Source organism: Pinus tabuliformis, chromosome X (genome assembly GCF_031772625.1).
Source record: "Pinus tabuliformis cultivar Carrire ecotype Pingquan chromosome X, CPIR1, whole genome shotgun sequence".
NCBI classification, from domain to species: domain Eukaryota; kingdom Viridiplantae; phylum Streptophyta; class Pinopsida; order Pinales; family Pinaceae; genus Pinus; species Pinus tabuliformis.
Genome location: NC_142308.1, coordinates 1,220,264,792 through 1,220,283,925, shown reverse-complemented (window position 1 = coordinate 1,220,283,925; position 19,134 = coordinate 1,220,264,792). Strand labels below are relative to the sequence as shown.

Sequence of the window (19,134 nt, the reverse complement as noted above, 5' to 3'; positions counted from 1 at the left end):
CAACTACACAAACCAAGACTTTGTATGCACTTCTTTATTCAAACCACACTTATCCACCAAGCCAGGATTAACATAACTATAATTAGATCCAGGGTCAATTAAAATAGAAACAACTTGATCACAAAGCTTATAGTCCATCTCGATAATAGATTCTTGGTGATTTGCCTACTTTTTCTCTAATGTTGCATAGTTCTGTGGAAAACTTTGTCAAACATCCCCCACTATATATGCCTCCTGAGCACTATAGATCTGCAGTCTACCACCCTAATGTTGTGGACAATCTCTCTTGTGATGCTCTCCTCCACAAGTCCAACGATGTAAAGGCTTCCAACCTGCACCCTCGTTCTGCTCCTCAGACTAAAATCCATGTCCTCTATTAGATGCATTGAACTTCTTATGCAGTGATGCATTCTCTTTTTTACTTGTATATTGAGGTCTTTTTTGCTTCTTGTCCCATTTTCCTTTATTATTTGCATTACCTTTCCAGTCCGGCATAGTCTCAGATCTTCACTTTGATTGTTCATAACAATTCTTTAGCTTTTGGATGGCCTCCTCCAATGATCTAGGCTCATCAAACTCAAGCTTGTCCTTGAATGCTACTAGAAACCCACTAATGAATCTTTGAATCTTTGCCTTCTCCTCCTTGAGGTAAAGCACATATCTCAATAACTCAAAAATCTATTAGTGTACTCCTCCTCGGTCATAGATCCCATCTTCAGCTCATAGAACTATTTTTCCCTAACGTCATAGTATCTCTCTAATAGGTACTTCTTCTTGAATAATCTCTATAACTCACTCCAAGTAAACTCGTCTTCATTAATACCTATGACATTCTTTACATCTTCCCACCAAATATCTGCTTTACCTTTAAGACTGAATGTAGCTATTATGGCCTTCATGTTATTTGAGTATCATGCAATCTAAAGAAATTTTTCATCCCAAGCAACCATGCTTCTGCATCCTGTGACTTCTTTATTTCTCCATCGAATGTAGGTGGCTTTGCTTTCTTGAACTCATCTGGGAAATATCCCCTGTCAGTCCTCCGATAAGGATGATAACGATGATGACCATGATACCTGTCTGAACCAAAACTAGAGTAAATACCATGTCCACTACCTCGTCTATCGAGTGTATCCAAGAATCTTCCATCTATGATCGTGCCATATCTATCCAACCTATGCCCACCATGTGACCAGCTACCATATGCCCCAATAGTCCTATCCTCCTGTCATGATTGATCCTAAGTGGTCCCTATCTCTACAAGTCTAAAAAGATCTGAAGGATGGTCACATTAACCTCTTCTTGTTTCTCATGTGCCCTAGCAAGTCTGTCTTGTGATTGAATGATTCGGTCATTATCTTCTTTACAACTCCTTATTTATGCCTTCAAACTTCTCAGGGTGTCTTATGTGTCAAGAGAGTATCACTCACCATGTTGCTCATCTGATCTATAGGGAGAATCTCGTGAGCTTTAGTCTACCATCTTGCTAGTCATATTTGACATTCTCTTCCTAGAAGGCATATCATGTCAGCTAAGCTAAATCATAAACAAACTGACATACCTCATTTTAGTTCACGGGAGGATATCATGTCTGCAAGACCAACCATATTAGAACAATACATATATAAACATAATCTTATCAACATTTAATCATCATTTCAATCATTATCCAGTCATCAATAAATGACCATACCGACCACATACCATGATATCATGCATGACAAATATCACCATGTCAATGTATTCATAACAACATATAAATACTAACATGCATGACCAATGCAAAACTGACATGCACTCATGATGACCACATCCAACAACAACATCATCAACTTTTCACATGGTGAAACCACTACAACTATGACCAACACCATGCATATGCAACAAGAAAATAGACCACAAGCATAAGGAACACATATGAAACCGACATGTATGCACGACCAACACACACTGCTCATCCATTCCAAGGGGCGAACCATGCTCTAATACCACTCTCTAACACCCTTCTCCCACATTTACCCAATTTAACCGGTCCAACGACATAAAAATGTGATGAGAGGCTACTATGATGTGATTCAAATCCCCATGTATAGTTATGGAAGTGGAACCGACAAAAAAAAACCATTATGACCTTCCACACTTGCTACAAAACCTTTAGGAACCAACCAACCCTTCTAGGTTACCAACCCTTGAGGCAACTTGCATTTTCACTACCCTAGAGAATCATTCACTCCCATTACAAGGTATGCATGCGACTGAGACTCTCCAGTCGCTCCCACAACAAATCCTATATGCGGCTGTGGCCTTTTTTAAGCAATTTTGTGCCAGTGACCCCAGATTATGTGCCACTTTTTCAGGACCAGGACTTAGGCCACTGCACATAACTTCATGAAACTTCCAAAAATGATAAATAATATAGAAACAAGGGTGATAATGTAAACATTTGATCAATTACTAACTAGACCCCCTAGTCATGATAGTCATTTTGTCAAACATAACAAATATGTAATCTACAAGTCATAACAACATAACTGAGCATAGGGGTCTCATACTTATCTAAGATTCATAAGTAAGTATTGATTCCTTATCACAATGGCAACATTACCATATATTACGTTATATATTCATTATTCAATCATTTTCTAGCCAAAACATGATGAGAGCCATACATCAAGATTGTCATAAAGCATCCTCATAACCAACATAGATTCAACAAAAATAACAAAGAGATAACAACCATGAAAACCACATATGAACATGTACATTTACCCATTGAATACAGGAGGAAAGGAGCTCTTATTAGCATATGCAAAATGCAACCAGGTCTGGCGCTTCCACGTACCACTCGACCATAGATTGGCTGAACCAAATATTTCTTCCATCCAATCTCCCCCGTGCCATATTCCAAGCATGAATGTAGGATCTCATGGACCAAATCAAACAAAACCAAACCAGGGATTCCATAGGCCAAACCACCTCAATCCTCAACCAGTGATTCCACCTCATGGTTGATGTACCTCATTAACTATCACCATATTGGTCTCTACCCAAGTTGTCTAGGGCTCTAGAGCATTAGTCCGAACCAGGTATTCCAGGACTAGTAACTCAACCCACAAATACTATTGAGATTCCCGAGTGTTTGTCCAACCAGGGCTTCCAGGATCAGTAACTCAACCCACCAATGGATTCCAAAGTGTTTTTCCAACTGAGGCTTTCAGGAACTAGTAATTCAACCCACAACCAAAGGAACATGAAAAACAAACAGAAAACAAAAGGAAAGACACCCACAACACCATGGATATCCAAGAAATGCAAGGCTAGGCAAATCCACTGTCAATCTAGGAAAGCCTCCATGCCAATGAAATATCATAACCAAGAAACCACATGCATGTGCCATGCATGCCAAAACTATCAAGGAAATCATAAATGCAACTCTGTACCTGCAAGAAAAACCCACTGTAGCTTTTGATCTGAGTGTCCTCTTACACTTTCCTGCTCTTCCTTTGCCTTCTTGCTCCAAATCCCAAGTATACCACACTCCTCCAAGCGAGGTCCAAGAAAAATCTGAGTGTCCAAGAGTATGAGAGAGAGAGAGAGAGAGAGTAGAATAGAGAGCTCCAAGATAAAACTAACAAAAGTTTGTCAACTTGTCCTCATAAGGCTTTTTATTAATTAGGCATCTAATTTCTTCAATTTTCCATTATTTTCCTTCATTTTCCTCCTCACATGCAACATGTGACCTTTCACCTTCCTTTTCTCCTAATCTCTATTTTTTTCATATATAAAATGCTAATTAATGGCACTTTGCCTTTCCAAAGCCTTTGTCATTGTCTTTGCCAATTTCCATAGCCATTAATTAATCACAAGTGATACTTGTCAATTTGTTTTTTTTTCCCAACATTCAGCTTGGAATATGTGTCCCATGAACATGGTTATTATTTTTCCTTTATTAACTTTATTACATGGATTTTTGTCAAGGGCTATTACACATAGACATGCAAAAGGAAACATCACACATGCACAAAGATTTATATAGGGGAAAGAAACTGTTCAAAACCCCTTACTATCTATATTGCATTAATCAGAGAGTAGAGAAGAAATATATATGCTTGCTCAAGCCTGAACACACCTTGCAAGTGTATAGTCTACCCCCCTTTCTAACTCACTGACTCTGGCGAACACTTAGCCAATTTTCAAGCACTCCAAGCTCCTATTTCCTTGCATTTTTCTCTTAGGAAGTTGCCCCTATTTTTTAGGAATTTCACACTCTGGAATTGCACAATTTCCTTAGGTCATTCTCTGACTAAATGCACCACTTGTACACATTGGAATATGCTACAACTTATAGTACATTGCCTATTAATCTCCATCTCAACTGGGTAACTCAAATTCTCTACATGCAACAATTATTTTGGGTTGATTGATTAGTTAACTAGTTGATCACTAAGTGTGGTTGAAGTTCCACTTCCACAACTTGACCTCCACTAGTTCTTCTGATAGTTAGGACTAGTTAAACTGACAATAACTCAAATTAACTGAAATAGATTGATACAAATTAGCAATCAATCATGCTAAATTGAACTCAAGCTTACCAAAATTGAATTAACTAAGTTCACTTAGTCACAAGTTCCATGTCACCTCAGTTAACTACCTCCAAGATTTCTGCTGAAATAGAGATATAAATTTTAATCTAGTTTGACCAACGCAAAGTCAAAACTAGATTTTCTTGCTACATTTTTAGCATTCAATCCTAGGGAGGAAGGCATCTATGTTTTCGCCCTTCTGCATCTTGATTCTCCTCAGATTCTCCTATAGCAACACAAGTTCGTTTCTCGGAAGTACTTTGATATAGTTTGGAGAGAACATCCCACATCTCCTTGGTCGTTCCTTTGTCCACCACATGTGGGACTATATGATCTCGGAATCCATCCAACATCATCCGCTTCGCCTTCAACATCTATTTCCAGTACTCCTTCAGCTTATCATGATCATGGGGTACTTCCACCACTTTCTCTACATAGGTATTCAGGCAATATTCGTCTAGAAGGAAGGACATCCTAGGCTTCCAGATGACATAGTTGGAGGCTCCCTCCAACCTATCTCGATCTCTGAACCCAGTTTTGGCCATCTCTGAATATCATCGCAAATATCCCTCTTCCTCTGCTTGGCTATTGAATCTGTTATTCGCACTCCCTTCTGGAGTGAGAGAAAAAAATCCCTGCAACAACTGCCAACAACAACTCAGAAAATCAGATTTCTAGTCTAAAAACCCTCTCAGAGAAATTCTCTTTGTGTGTACTCTTTCTCTTCCACTCGGTGTTTATTCTACTACTGCAAACTAATGAAAAATCCTTTTGTTCCCAAACAAGGAATCTTCCCAGTTAAAATATTGGATTGTGGCTCCTTCTACCTACTGGAATCACTCTTTCTAGCAAGTCAATTTTTTTTGCCAACCTCCATTGAAAAATCAACCTGCCCAACAATTCAAACTACCTGGATTAGGCTCTATGCAACCCCCTAGAAACTCGTCCTGCTGCTCCCTCTGAATAATGAATTTCTGCCTCTTCTTCTGAGCTTCCCCGTCTGATCAAAATCAATCTAATACCATGTGAAGATTTCAACTACTGAAATCTTATTGCAACAACTGGAATTATTTCTTATAACCGTTAATTAAATTAGCAATTTATTGCTATGACAACAACGAAATAAACACATTGTAATCTTCACAAATAAAAATATTGCAGAAGATAAACTAGAAACTATGAAAATATTGGCACACAAACATAAGATATGATACAATTATTTTTGGACAAAAGTCCCCGAAAAAACCCAAGTTGGGAAAATTGGGGCAGTAGCTGAGGGTTTTAATTATTAAGCAGCAGAGAAATTATCTGAGTATAATCTGGATGCCGAAAATTGGCAATAATGTAGAGAAAATACTAGAAAAAATTATTTGAGGGAAATTACCCTCTCTCTGAGAAATCCCAGCACTTGACTACCCCTGAAAAGCTAGTCGTCCAACTTGGCCTGTGTAGGCTCTGCATCACTCTGGATTTGTCTGCCACATGTGCTACCTGAATCAACTTCTAATATAGCCACCTATTGCTGACCGAGAAAATGCTTCTCCGACACTCTAGAAACTCTTCCTGGCATCTAGAAATAAAAACGTCATTCCCTCCAACAAAATCGAACTTCCTTTTGAGGCTTCTGCAAAGCATATGTGCAGCCTCCTGGAGACAATCTCAGCCTCTCTACAAAGTACTCACCGGATCTGGAAAATCTTCCTCCATCCTCACTGTCTCTACTTCCCTTCTTTGGCTCCAACCGTTTCGGTAATTGTTGCTGCTCTCTGGAAAATCGAACTTCCCAAGGAAACCGATCTCAAGTGTGTGTTCTCCATCTACCCATTGAATTTTTCTTATAATATTTTGTTGGGACTCCAACGACTAAGATTAAATCTTAATTGATGGCTAAGATTATTTCCCAGCCGATCTATGTGAGTTTCTAGATGATTCACACCTTATCTCAATTAATTCTGATTAATTAACCCCTTTTCCTAAGTTTAGACTTAAGAAATATTTAAAAATAGACTAATAATCTATTGAGACACTTCTAGGTGGAATTTCCAAAAACGATTCTTGGGTTTTGGAAATCTTGTGTTTTAGTCTCTCCATAAATTTTCGAAACTAGAACAAAAGGTTGGGGAAAACAAGGGAAGTTGTGTGTGTGGCTATTATCTTACTTCGATGTCCAGTCCTTCTAGTTTGATTTTTATTTTCCTTTTCTATTTAGCAATTTGGTTTGTTTTCCATTTTGAATCAACTCCCTATTGTGTCTAAGTAGGCAAGGATATTCATTTGCAATTACATGGAAATCTATAGGATGACCTAGGGGATCCATTTTTAGTTTTCTTCTTTGGGTGAGAGGCTAATACCCTAGTTTTGAAACCTTTCTCTAATTCTTAGTGTTTACTTTCTATCACTCATTGCAACCTACCCTTTGTCACTCTTATTAAATGTCCTTAGGCCAAAATCCTAAACTCCAATTATGAACCTCAATGGGAATCTAGCAAATGTGGTGTTACAAGGGAACCAAGAAATGTGTTAAGGATATCTTAAATTCATATCTCCCCTGTCATTTCACTCAGGGCCAAGTTGATGCCATGAATGTGACATCCAACTATCATTATTTCTTTCCCACTTTTGTTAAGGAGGAGATCACCCACATTAAGAATTTGGTCAGGAAGAAAAAAGAAAATTTATTAATGATTAGGTTGAGTTAGAATTATGGGATTAGATTCCAATCACAAGGTTCTCTTGCTCTGGAGACAACAAAATTTTCAAGCTAATAAAGATTTATTGGCTAAACAAGCCTTTCTTAGCATCAATTGTGTGAGAGAGGGGTCAACAACATCAAGCAATTCTCCACAAACTAGATTTAATGGATAACATGTTTGAAGTAACTTATAAAGTACTTTATGACATTAACATCATAGTAATAGACCCAAAGGATGCTAAGCACAACCTATGAAACAACAAGGCTTGATCATGAGTTAGTAGGTAACCCTTATAACCCCATCTTGGTTAATGAAGTTCTTGAGGAAAAGAAGGACACTCAATAATGGTAGAACAAGGCACATGTAATTATAGGTTAGTAACATTTTTCCTCCTTTTTTAGCTTTATAAATGAGAATTAGGCTTCCCAATTTGACTTTTTAATTCTAGGCATGTATCTTTTATGTTGTATTTAGCTATTATCTAAATCGTGCTACTATCATGGTCTTAGATTTAAAGGCCTTTATCTTGCAATCTCACAAGTAACACACTAATATTTTGACTAGCTATGGTCCAAGTTTCTCTAGAGGGAGGCAACAATTTTCCTTGATTGTATTTTATTTTGTACTCTATTAATAAACATTTTAGTTAGATTTAAAAAAAAAAAGAAGTTTATTTTTGACAAATTATTTGAACACAATTTTTTTAAACAAATAAATTTAATAACATCATTGGTACAAACTTTTTTAATATTCACTATTAGTTATTTTTTTAATTTTAACACACAAATGTCATTATAGTCATGGCTAACTAACACAAAACATGAAGGTTCATGTTATCGCTAAAACCTACTCCTCACAATTTCATGATACTTTGGTTTTAGGAGACAATTCATCATTACGTCCCTGGCCTTTATTTTTCTCAATTGTTGGTTGTGGATGTGGATGCACCAGGAGTAAGCTTTACAGTGAGTGGGATCAATGATTTTCATAAAGATAAAATGATTTTAGGGATTAGGTTAGACAGGTTTTATAAGGCATCACACTCATGGCATTGATGATATTGGCATTAAAGAAAAAATGGATCCATCCTATCATTTTGTGAGATGTGTAGATGGTTTTGATTGATTAGTGGGAGCCATGAACCCAAATCCATATTTTTATGGTATAAATACCCACTTTAATCTGGAGAAGAAAGATATGAACCTTGTGCCTTTGTTCATCAAGACAAAATACTTGTCTAATTGGTCATAGGATAATCCTCATATATACCATCAATTTTTTAGGTTAATAAATGTATCAAAATTCATATTCTTACTTGAAAAATGTGGATAGACATAAAAGATATAAACTACCTAGATAGATATATAAATGATTTAACCGCTACTACTTAGAAATTGAGTTTGATATTCCTTTTTGTAACTTTTTGTTCAAGTTAAGATATAAAGGCAATCTTCACTTAACAACCTAATGTGCAACCAAATATAATTTTGGAGTGTAGAATTTGATTTCATTTAATTATTATTTGCAATTACATGGAAATCTAAGTTTAAAATTATATCAAGTGCAAAGATATAAGTGCATTGACCTTTTACTTAGCTCTCGTTCTAATTCTGTTGACTTTTACTTTGTTGATATTCATTTTCAGCATAGGATTGTCATGATTGAGAAATGTTTTAAATGGTGTGTGCAACACTAATATCGTTGAGATCTTTCAAGGAATTTTTTTCTATTGTACAAGGCTAGCATTTAGGATTTGTGAGTATGATCTCTGCTTCATCCAAACACATCCATAGAAATAGTTATTATGCATAAAAGTAAGATGACCTAAAAATGATCAAACCCTAGCTGCTTATTGGAGTGATTTTTCCTTATTTGGTATTGTGTTGCAATCATATTAAATTTTAGTTATATAATTTAATAATATAAATAATAATATGTATATAATTTAATAATATAAATAATTGTATTATATGTATAGATGATATTATGTTGTAATTATATTAAATTTTAATTATATTAGTATAGATTTATTTTAAATACAAATTTAATATGAGTTGAGAGAAATTTAATTTTTTTCATGTAAAATTTTTGAGTTTATATTATTTAAATATTTTTATAATTATTTCATTTTTATTTTTTATAGATTTAAAAAAAAAATTATTTTGATCAACATAAATAAAATTTCAATTTTGATAACAGATAAACAAGATTACACATCACACTAAGCTATAAAATAAATCTCTAAACTTAATAATTTAATATTAAAATTATTATTTTATTTAAATAATATAAATAATTATATTTATTATTTATTTATTATAATTATTAAATAATAATAATAATTTATTTTTCAAAATTATTTATAACAATATAATATAAAATTAGAAAACTCACTTTTCAATAAAATCATAACAATCAACTTACGTACTTTAATTCAACTTGCATCATGCAAATCAACTTACATACTTTAACCTAACTTGCAACAATGCTCTAATAACCTTTATCTCCTCTTAAGAACATATTGTCATAAATATTCATCTCATTTCAATGGCTCCTTCTTAAATAGGAAAGCAAGCTCACCTATGTGCGTTTCGACAAAAATGAAAAATAAGGGTTTTTTTTTTACATTTTAATTTTAAGATATCTGATGTTTTTTTGGGTTATTATAAGTGTTATTAATTTTTGCTATGAAAGTAATATAGTAATTGATTTATTGGTTAATCATTATTAATTTAGTATTGACTAATTTAAATTATATTATTTAATTTTGAAGAAAAAAATATTTATTTTTCAAATATTTGATTGGATTATAATTTTGAAGGTATAGTGTTTGTGCCGGGTATGTCATGTAAATAATTACATCATATTTTTTGCCATAATTTTTGGATATAGTTACAATATTTATACCATGATTTTTAAATATTTGTGTAATGATTTTTCATTGTTAAATTTAATAACTAAAATTTCAAAATATTTAAAAAAAAAATAAAAATAAAGAGTCAATCAAATACCTATAACACCAGTAAAATTACTGCAAATCAATTCCAAACACCAAAACTAATTTTCTTAACACTTTCGAAATTCTTATAAAATGCTGCCCTATGATGTGGTGAAAGGTAATCCGTCGGCGCTAATCCGTCGGCGCTTATGTCCATATTTATCGTATTTATCGTACGCTTTTTATGTTTTTGAAATTAACGATAAGATAAGGTCAATTGCGCTTTTCAGCTACCTTCATGGAAGCCGCGTGTTAAAAATCTTTTAAAATCAAGAAAGAATGGAACTGCATGTGGCTTCACGGATCGCTTGACTTTGGAAAGGCAAAAGCAGCTTCGGCGAAGAATCCAATCCACGCTGTTCATACCATGCAAACAAATTTATGTCTATCCCCGGTTTTAACGTTGGAGAATTGAATTAGCAGAAACATTGAAAATATAGTTTTAAATGCAATTAAATTTTAGGAAATACTATTTTTGGGTGCAATAAATGCTTTTTCCATTTTTTTGGAAAATTAGCAATAAATGGTCCCACTTTTGAATGGGGATATTATTATTTTTTTATATTTGTGGAACTATGAATGGAAATACACTATCTCAAAGTGGCAAACATGGAAGTGGGGTCATAAGTAGGTGCAGGATTTTTTAACATTTGTGGAATATTTACGCCGTAAGGCGTTCCCTCTGAGAAAGACATCCCTAAAATGTGATGTGTGCGATTCAGATCCATTGATTTTATGTTAGACGATTGGGGTGTTTTCAGCCGTTGATTTAATCCTTTTTCTAGAAAAATAATTTTTTTCCCACCTGCTGGAAGACAGAGAGGTACGATCTGGCAATGGGGCATGAAAGGCCAGGAGGCAATGGGGCATGAAACGGCAGGCCTCTGGCCATGAGAATGGTATTGTAGAGGCGAGAGCGAGAGAAGGGTGAATAAACTAGATCCTCTGTGAATAAACCAGAATGCCTCTGTTTTCCCCTGCTCCACGACCGTGTACATGTTTACCAGCTTCTGCGTCTCTTTGCTTTCAGCGTCCTCTTTTCTTTTCCGTTCTCTGTTTTGTTTTGTTATATCTGTTTATAAGTTTCATTTAGGTTTCCTCTGGTCTCTTATATGATTTTCTGTGATGCTGTGTATTTCTTCTTTTTTTCCCAATGTTGTACAGTTTAAATTTATACGATCTTCATTATATTTTCTGTACAGTTTTCAGTTTAATTTGTAATGATCTTCATCATATTTTCTCTGGGGTTTTCACGCATGAGAGTTAAACTTTTAAATATTTGAACTCCTCAGCATGTACGGTTCTGCTATATGAATATCTGCAATCGGACATGGAGTTTAAGCAGTATTGGAAGAGACAAGGGAAAAAATTAGTTCCTTGTGTGAAAGACTCCGTAAAGGATTTGGAAAAAAAGTTTGCGCGAAGGGTGAATAAACTAGATCCTGGTTTGCAGTACTGTACAGTGATTATTATTTGCTAATATGTAATATATTTTTGACATTTTTATGTTGTTAATTGGTATTGAAATCTGATTAAATCTACATTCCTCATCTCTGCCATTTACAGAGGATTGCCTATATATATTCGCTATCTCTGTCGGCTGCAGAGGATTTGCTTTAAGTGGAATTGGAGGAGGGGCTGCTGCGGCAGACTGGCTTTTGTTGAAGGAGGAGCTGTGGGTAATGTTTCTTGCCCGCCCACTCATTGTTTTGACAATTTGTAGGATGAAATAATAGCCATGAATTAACCCTTTAATATCTTGCATTCAAATTTGTTTTACAGATTTAACTGTAATTGGAGAAGGGGCTGCTGCGGCGGATTGAATTTCATTGAAGGAGGGGCTGCTGCGGTGGATTAGCTTCCGTTGAAGAAAGGGCTCTAGCGGATTAATATTGTGCGAAATTCAAAATATTGTGCGGATTAATCCTTTTTCTTATGGAAAACTATTTTTTTTCCCACCGGCTGGAAGACAGAGAGGACGATCTGGCCATGGGGCATGAAAGGCCAGGAGGCAATGCGGCATGAAAGGCCAGGCCTCCTGGCCATGAGAATGGTATTGTAGAGGCGAGAGCGAGAGAAATTGCGATTGTAGAGGCGAGAGCGAGAGAAATTGCGATTGGCCATAAATGCATTCGCCATAAATGCAGTTGCTGGAGCGATGAGGTTTAAAAAGAATGAGTATGAGTGGAGCCATGCTTCAAATTCGATGATAAAGAGGGATGCGTCCGTCCCAACAAATCTCAGGGCCATTGACGCAGAACTTTATCCGGTGTTAAGATGGACTTGCAATGAATTGTCAGAATTCCATCTAAATATTTTTTTTTCTAAATTGTGCAGCATTTCTGGAAGATGAAGAAATTGCTGTGCAGACGCTGGTGCAGATGTGGGACGCGGAAGGTTTCCTCAACAAGCCAGGGACACCTTATTTTATGGATGCTTGGCGCCAATGCATTGATGAACTGGTAAGAAGGTGCTTGGTGGAGCGTGTGGAGTATATTGTTGATGATGACTATCACAGTGTCGAGTATTTAAAGATTCATGAAGTTTTTTGTGACATGGCAATTGACATAGCCAAAAGGAGGGAACATGCTTATTTGCAGCAGGTCAACAGTTGTGGATCTTTCCGACTGACAAAGTTTCCAGGGATTGCAGACGAATATCGGTGGGCTATAATGCTATTCCTAATCTGCCAAATTATTTGAGATGTTCAGAACTGAGGAGTTTGGTTTTAGCCTCCAATATTCGTTTGGAAAAGATGCCAGAAGAATTGTTCAACAATACCCCGTCTCTTCAGGTTTTGGATTTGTGATCCACTCCCATTAAAGGATTGCCAACCTTGAAGCAACTTCAATAGCTTCAGTTTCTCAACTTGTCTAACTGCTCCAAGCTTGCTGATTTTCTTGACAACCTCTGTAGTATCCTGTCACTTAAAGGTTGGATTTGTCATACACTCCAATAAAATCATTGCCTGAGAACTTTTGTAATCTATCTAGTCTTCAAGTTTTGAATGTTAATTCTTGAATGTTACATTCTGTAACTCGCCATTCTCGAACATACATCCAGTCTATTGCAGGTTGGTAATTAATAAATAAAAATTCGAGTGTGAGAGTTAAGCAAGTTTTGTGTTGATTTGTATTTGTTTGCAATAAGAATACATTGGAATAGATGTTGTTCTTATTCACATCATTTCTCCTACATACTGTCCTGCAGGAATGTGGTAATAAAACATGTGACCATATTGGCTCCCCTTGATGCCCCTGACACAGATGGGATTGATCCAGGTAGTTTTCGCTGCTAACGATGTTTTATTAGTGGTTCTGTTTGCATGCTTTGATGAACTCACTCCTAGTTCTATCTCATTTTCTAGATACTTTCTTTTTGTCCGATTATCATGAATGTTGTTTAGAATGTTTCCTAGGGCTAAATTGCTGCCTAACAGAAATGATGTGAAAAGTACAAAGAATGTGGATTCAGTCAAGGGATGAACTATAGGATTTCTGTTTATCAACTTAAGTAAATATATCTATTGCCTGATAACATAGGGTTACATTTTAGTGTTGATACAGTCTTCCATTGGACAGGCCCAAGCAGATACAAATTTCAGTCTTTTCAAAAGAGTTTTAGTCCAAAAACTAGCCCTGTTGACTATATCTAGAAGTCTAAAAAATGTAACTGGGCCTCTAGGGCCTGTAAGGAAAGCCCCAGGTGTGATTACTTGTTAGCATGTCTGAAGAAGTTCTATCTACAAGAATTTTAATTTGCGGCAATGGCCTGATATTAACCAAATGTATATTGATAACCGTTAACATTGAGGGAGCCCCATTGGCCTTAAGCTATACAGGCTGAGTTTATTTGGAACTGAAACTGCCCATAACGGGTTTATTCTATTATGCTTCTGTATAGATTCTGAGTTTTGTTTCTTGATTATTGAATATACTTAAATAGGATTTCATCCTTTAAATTATCACAGTTGAAAGGCACTTTGTCTATGGTTTATGCTATGCTCATAAGGAAAAATTAGTCTTCCATTTCTCTTGATTTAATGTAGTATAACTATCTTGTTTCTGAAATTTTCACCTTTTAATAAACATAACTCTGCTATTTTTCCTTCCAGTCACCGAGGGCAATGGAATGTCGTGGTGGCAAGTCTTCAGCCCAACCCACAGCATTTCAGTTCTTAATTCAAACTCACATAATCATTTTTATACTGGGACCGACTCTATGCTGGCTCACAAATTTTACGCACAATTTTTGGAACAGGATTTTATGGTCATGTTTTGGCTGCAAAACAAGCTGCTCAAGAAAATCATTCCCTGTTCTTTATTCTTGAAACTCCACATAGAGACGGTCAAGGTGGTGAATTAGGCACCAATAGTGAACATGATTCCAAGCAGGATGTACCAAATAAAAGTGCCATAAAACCCTTAGCAGAGATAGCTCAGGGCAGTGGCCTTTTGGGAAAAATGACACCATCACCAGGTGACATGGCTTCAAGTGTTCCCATGGGCTCACAGAGGCATATCTTGGCCAGTCCACTTCACTCTTCTGCCCTAAAGGCTTTAGCCTCATCGGCTTTCACATCGCAAAATTTATTGGCACTGGATTCGGGATCAAATTGTGCTTCCACTGCAAGTTCTGCCTCTTCTTCTGCAGGTTGTGACTTCCGTGATGTGGATCAAATTCCTGCGTTTGCACATTCTTTCTATTCCTTACTTGTAGATTTGCATGATATGTTTAACAATCTTCCTGCCCTAGAAAGGGCATTAGTTTGTGTTCGGAAGATGCTTCTTGAGGTGGAGAAAGGCAAAGAGGTGGATTGCGAAGTGTTATCTCATGTTAACAAGTTTCGGATTGCTGTTGAGGGACTCAGAGTTGCTCTGAATTCTAAGGCACGTAGTCCTCTTAAGCAAGAGCAAAAGCTCCCGAAAGATGCAGACTTCTATGAGCTTCCTTATGAAGACAAGTGCCATGCTCTGTTTGCCCAAGCCCTGAAAAGACAGGCTAAAGATTTTGGAACAGTAGTTGCAATTGTCGACGCCAGTAGCTTGGCTGGAATTAGAAGTTATTGGAATACTTCTTTGCCCCGAGACGTGGCCGACTTAGCTGACAATTGTCTTATATCTGATACTTTTGACGATGCTTCTGAAGGGGAAGATCCAAAGAGAAGAAATGTGCTTGGAGGAAAACCTGTAGTAGCAGTCGGTGCAGGAGCAGCAACTGTTGTGGGTGTAAACTCATTTTCAAAAAGTGTTCCTGTTTCAACTATAGCGAAGATGGTCACCTTTAAAGTTCCTACTATTGTGAAATTTGGCCTACTGCAAACAAAGAGAACTGCAGCTGTTGCCTTAGGAAAAGTTTTCACTCCTGCTAAACTTCTAGCTCGAGCTTCTAAGGGAATTATTCCTGGGAAAATAGGCTTTGGTTATGGAGTTCATGTTCCTGCTACTGCGAAGACAGCAGCTGCAGCAGAAAAGCTCCGAGCTGCAACTCACAGTGTTATAGCAGCTGCTGAACGGTCGAGCTTGTCAGCTATGAGAACAGCCTTTTATGGTATCATGCGTAAAAGACATGGAAAGGCAACTGGAGGTACTCCTTGGGTAAGCTTTGGTGGCAGCATTCTGGCTTGTACAGGGCTTTTAGCTTTCGGGGATGGGATAGAATGTGCTGTTGAATCTGCTCATGCAATGCCTACAATAGCCCGATTAGGACGTGGCCTTGAAAAGTTGCGACATGCATCCCAAGTTGTGCACCAGATGGATTCTGCACAGGCATGGGAAACAGTTTACAATTCATTGTATAATCTTCATAACAAGAAATGATCTGTCTGAACATATTCTTACTTAAGATTACCGTGAGACTGAAACAAAGCTTCGTTCTTTATTAAATGTGCACAAAATTCATACTGTAGGGCAAGCTATATCTATGGTCAGGTGGGGAAAGTGGAATAAAATGGCAGCAAGGGATTAAAGTTAATACTATTGCGGCAATGATTTCCAACCTTGGAGTCTATTAAATCTGTCAAATACTGTAAATATACGAGGCTCAGAATTGATTTTGAGAAAGCTTGAAGTGACAATAAACTTGTGTATACATGCTCTTGGAGGTTCTGAAACTAATGCAACAACAGATATAACTAGCATTTTTGGCCCTTGCGTATGTTACTTAAGAACATGCTGTGACATGTGGTGCGTCTGCTAAGGCAGAGATGTTTATGGTAATGGAGTGGCGCTTTTGGAATTACTTGCCACCTCTGGCAAGAAGTCTTTGGATCCATCGTTTTCTTGCTATGGGAATAGATGCAACATCATTGCTTGGGCATGCATGCTTGTTAACGAAGGTAGGGAACATGAGGTTTTCACCCCTGGCTTACGGGACACAGCGCCTCGTGAAGATCTCAAAATCACTTCACCTTGTTATAATGTGTCCTGTAGATATACTTTCGGCTTCTCCTTCACTGAGGCAACTTGTGAAGCGCTTAACACAATTACAACATCCTGCACTGAGCTAGTCATGGCCGTTCCATATTTTTTTCCGAGTATGGAATTCAAGGCTGAGAATCCAGTCCTTTCAATTCTAATACATCCAGTCTCCTGACCAAACTTCGGCTTAATTTTTTCAAATGATTGGAGCAGATGCTTTAAATATATGAAAGCTCCTTCACCAGTTTCTTGAAAATCATTATACTTGGCGATGCTTACTGGCTATAGTACCTTGCACATGTAATGAATCAAAATTACGAGCAATCTACTCCTCCTGTTTGGTGTTACAGTTGCCACAGAGGGTTTCTTTTAGTGTTTTTATTCTCTTCCCAAAATGTCCATGTTTTTGAATTCCCAAAGAAAACATACCATAAGGGTGCAATTGTTCATAAGTTTATGTCCATCCCAGTTTGCCCCTTTATAAAATAATTAATAAATGAAAAGCTGCTAATCTTTTGGATACGTGAATGTCTCATATGGATGTGCTTCTACTGTTAAGCCTGTTGACCCATAGGCTTTTGGTCCTATTAAAATTTAAAACCCATACATATGAATTCTCAGCTTAGGAATTATGAGGCTGCATGACTAGATTTCTCTTTATTTGCATGCAAGCTGCATTGTCAAATTAAATGGATCAGTCGCATTGCTTAGTGAACTCTAATACTGTAGACAGTAATACTTAATTACAATTGTTGGAAATACTGAGAGATGGGGTTAATCAGTGTTTCATTACAATTAACAATTTCTTGCTTAGTGAACTCTAATACTGTAGACAGTAATACTTAATTACAATTGTTTGTTGGAAATACTGAGAGATGGGGTTAATCAGTGTTTCATTACAATTAACAATTTTTTAGCTTTGAAAACATTTAATACGCCTAAATTATGAAACAGATATAATATAAGAAACACTTAGAATGCTTTTCAAAACAGTCTTCAACTTATTTAATACACCTAAATTATGAAACAGATATTTTATAAGAAACACTTGAATGCTTTTCAAAAACAGTCTTCAACTTATTACAACACTTGTGAGGACACCAATCCTCTGTAAGCACCGACTTACAAAATTAGCAGATCCAACCTGTCAAGAAGATGAGGACACCAATCCTTAGTAAGAACCAATTTACTATTTTTGTAGGTACCAACCTACAGGAGACTCCAATCTCCTGAGCTGAGCACCAACTCAGCGATTTGTAGGCACTAACCTATTTTTTCAAAATATTTCACTTTTCCTCGTTCCCACAAATTGCCTTTCTTTACTAAGGGTTGTAACCCAACAATGCCACTCTCAAGTTTGCACCTTCAATCCTGGTCACAGCCACTTGTCCTTCTTCTTTGTCCTGCTTTCTGGTCCTTGACTTGTCGTTAATCCTTGTTTTTCCTTATTGTTTCTGATCTGTTCCTCTTGACCTATTCAACCCCAATTCTTCTGCCCTAGTCACCATGAAGTCTTCACTTCATCCACTTCTGCGTGTAACACACCTGCCTCATACTGAAACATAACTCGGACTCCTCAACTTGACCTCCTGAACAGAACTCGGCCAGACTTTGCCCTCTTCAACAGAACTCGGGTAGGACAGCGAACTAGCCTCCACAAAAAGCCAGAACTCGGCCTGCAACTAGCCCTTAAAAGAGACTGAAACTCAACAACATCTGGACTTGAACTACACAGGGCTGAAACATGGCCTCCACAGGGCTAAAACTCGGCCTTCAAAACAGAGTTCGGTCTCCTAAATATCCAGCAGAAGTAACACTGAATTTGGCCTCAGAACTGTGCTATAGAAAGACCTCCAACAGGGCTAGGGCTTGGTTTCCTTAACTGCTGAACTTGGCCCTAAACACACCAGAACTTTAGCCCTCAAGACAGGCCTTCAAGATACCAGAACTCGCTCTCAACATTAGTCCCTGAACTTGGATTCAATAGGGCTACAACTTGGCCTCATCAACAGGCCTGAGACTTGGACTGAACAAGGCTGCATCTTGGCCTCTTCAACAGGCCAGAAATTTATCCTTAACAAAACTGTAATTCAGCTCTTAAGATACCAGCACTCTGCCCTTAAAACACACTTCAAACAACCAGAAACCTGTCCCAAAAAATTATGCTAAAAACCTTCCCAACTCGGCTTCCTTGCTACTCCTCAAACTTGGCTCTCCTTCAGTTCAGATCTGTGGTCTGTCTCAGACCTAATTCTTCACTCAACCAAGTTTTCCAGCCTTAAAATGAGCCACACATGTGGCCTTAAAAAGACCTCCAACAGGGCTAGGGCTTGATCTCCTTGACTGCTGAACTTGGCCCTCGACACATCAGAACTTCAGCCCTCAAGACATGCCTTGAAGATACCAGAACTCGGCCTCAACATTAGTCCTTGATCTCGGCT

General features: G+C 37.1%; 1 protein-coding gene across 4 annotated transcripts; it reads left to right on the top strand.

Annotated features, from left to right (window-relative positions):
* Positions 1-11,092: 11,092 nt before the first annotated feature.
* LOC149144354 (uncharacterized) lies at positions 11,093-16,386 on the top strand. 4 transcript variants are annotated; one of them, XM_089448479.1, is made up of 6 exons: positions 11,093-11,266; positions 11,567-11,700; positions 11,841-11,953; positions 12,057-13,207; positions 13,485-13,555; positions 14,389-16,386. In XM_089448479.1, exon 6 carries the CDS (start codon positions 14,738-14,740, stop codon positions 16,091-16,093), a length of 1,356 nt encoding a protein of 451 aa, XP_089304605.1. In that variant the 5' UTR covers positions 11,093-11,266; positions 11,567-11,700; positions 11,841-11,953; positions 12,057-13,207; positions 13,485-13,555; positions 14,389-14,737; the 3' UTR covers positions 16,094-16,386. The 4 variants fall into 4 exon arrangements, with proteins under 4 accessions (XP_089304605.1, XP_089304606.1, XP_089304604.1 ...); XM_089448480.1 differs by having other exon boundaries at positions 11,093-11,700; positions 14,535-16,386; XM_089448478.1 differs by having other exon boundaries at positions 11,093-11,700.
* Positions 16,387-19,134: the final 2,748 nt, after the last annotated feature.

Excerpts from the sequence above, each read along its gene's own strand:
- LOC149144354 (XM_089448479.1), top strand. The coding sequence starts at position 14,738 with ATGACACCATCACCAGGTGACATGGCTTCAAGTGTTCCCATGGGCTCA.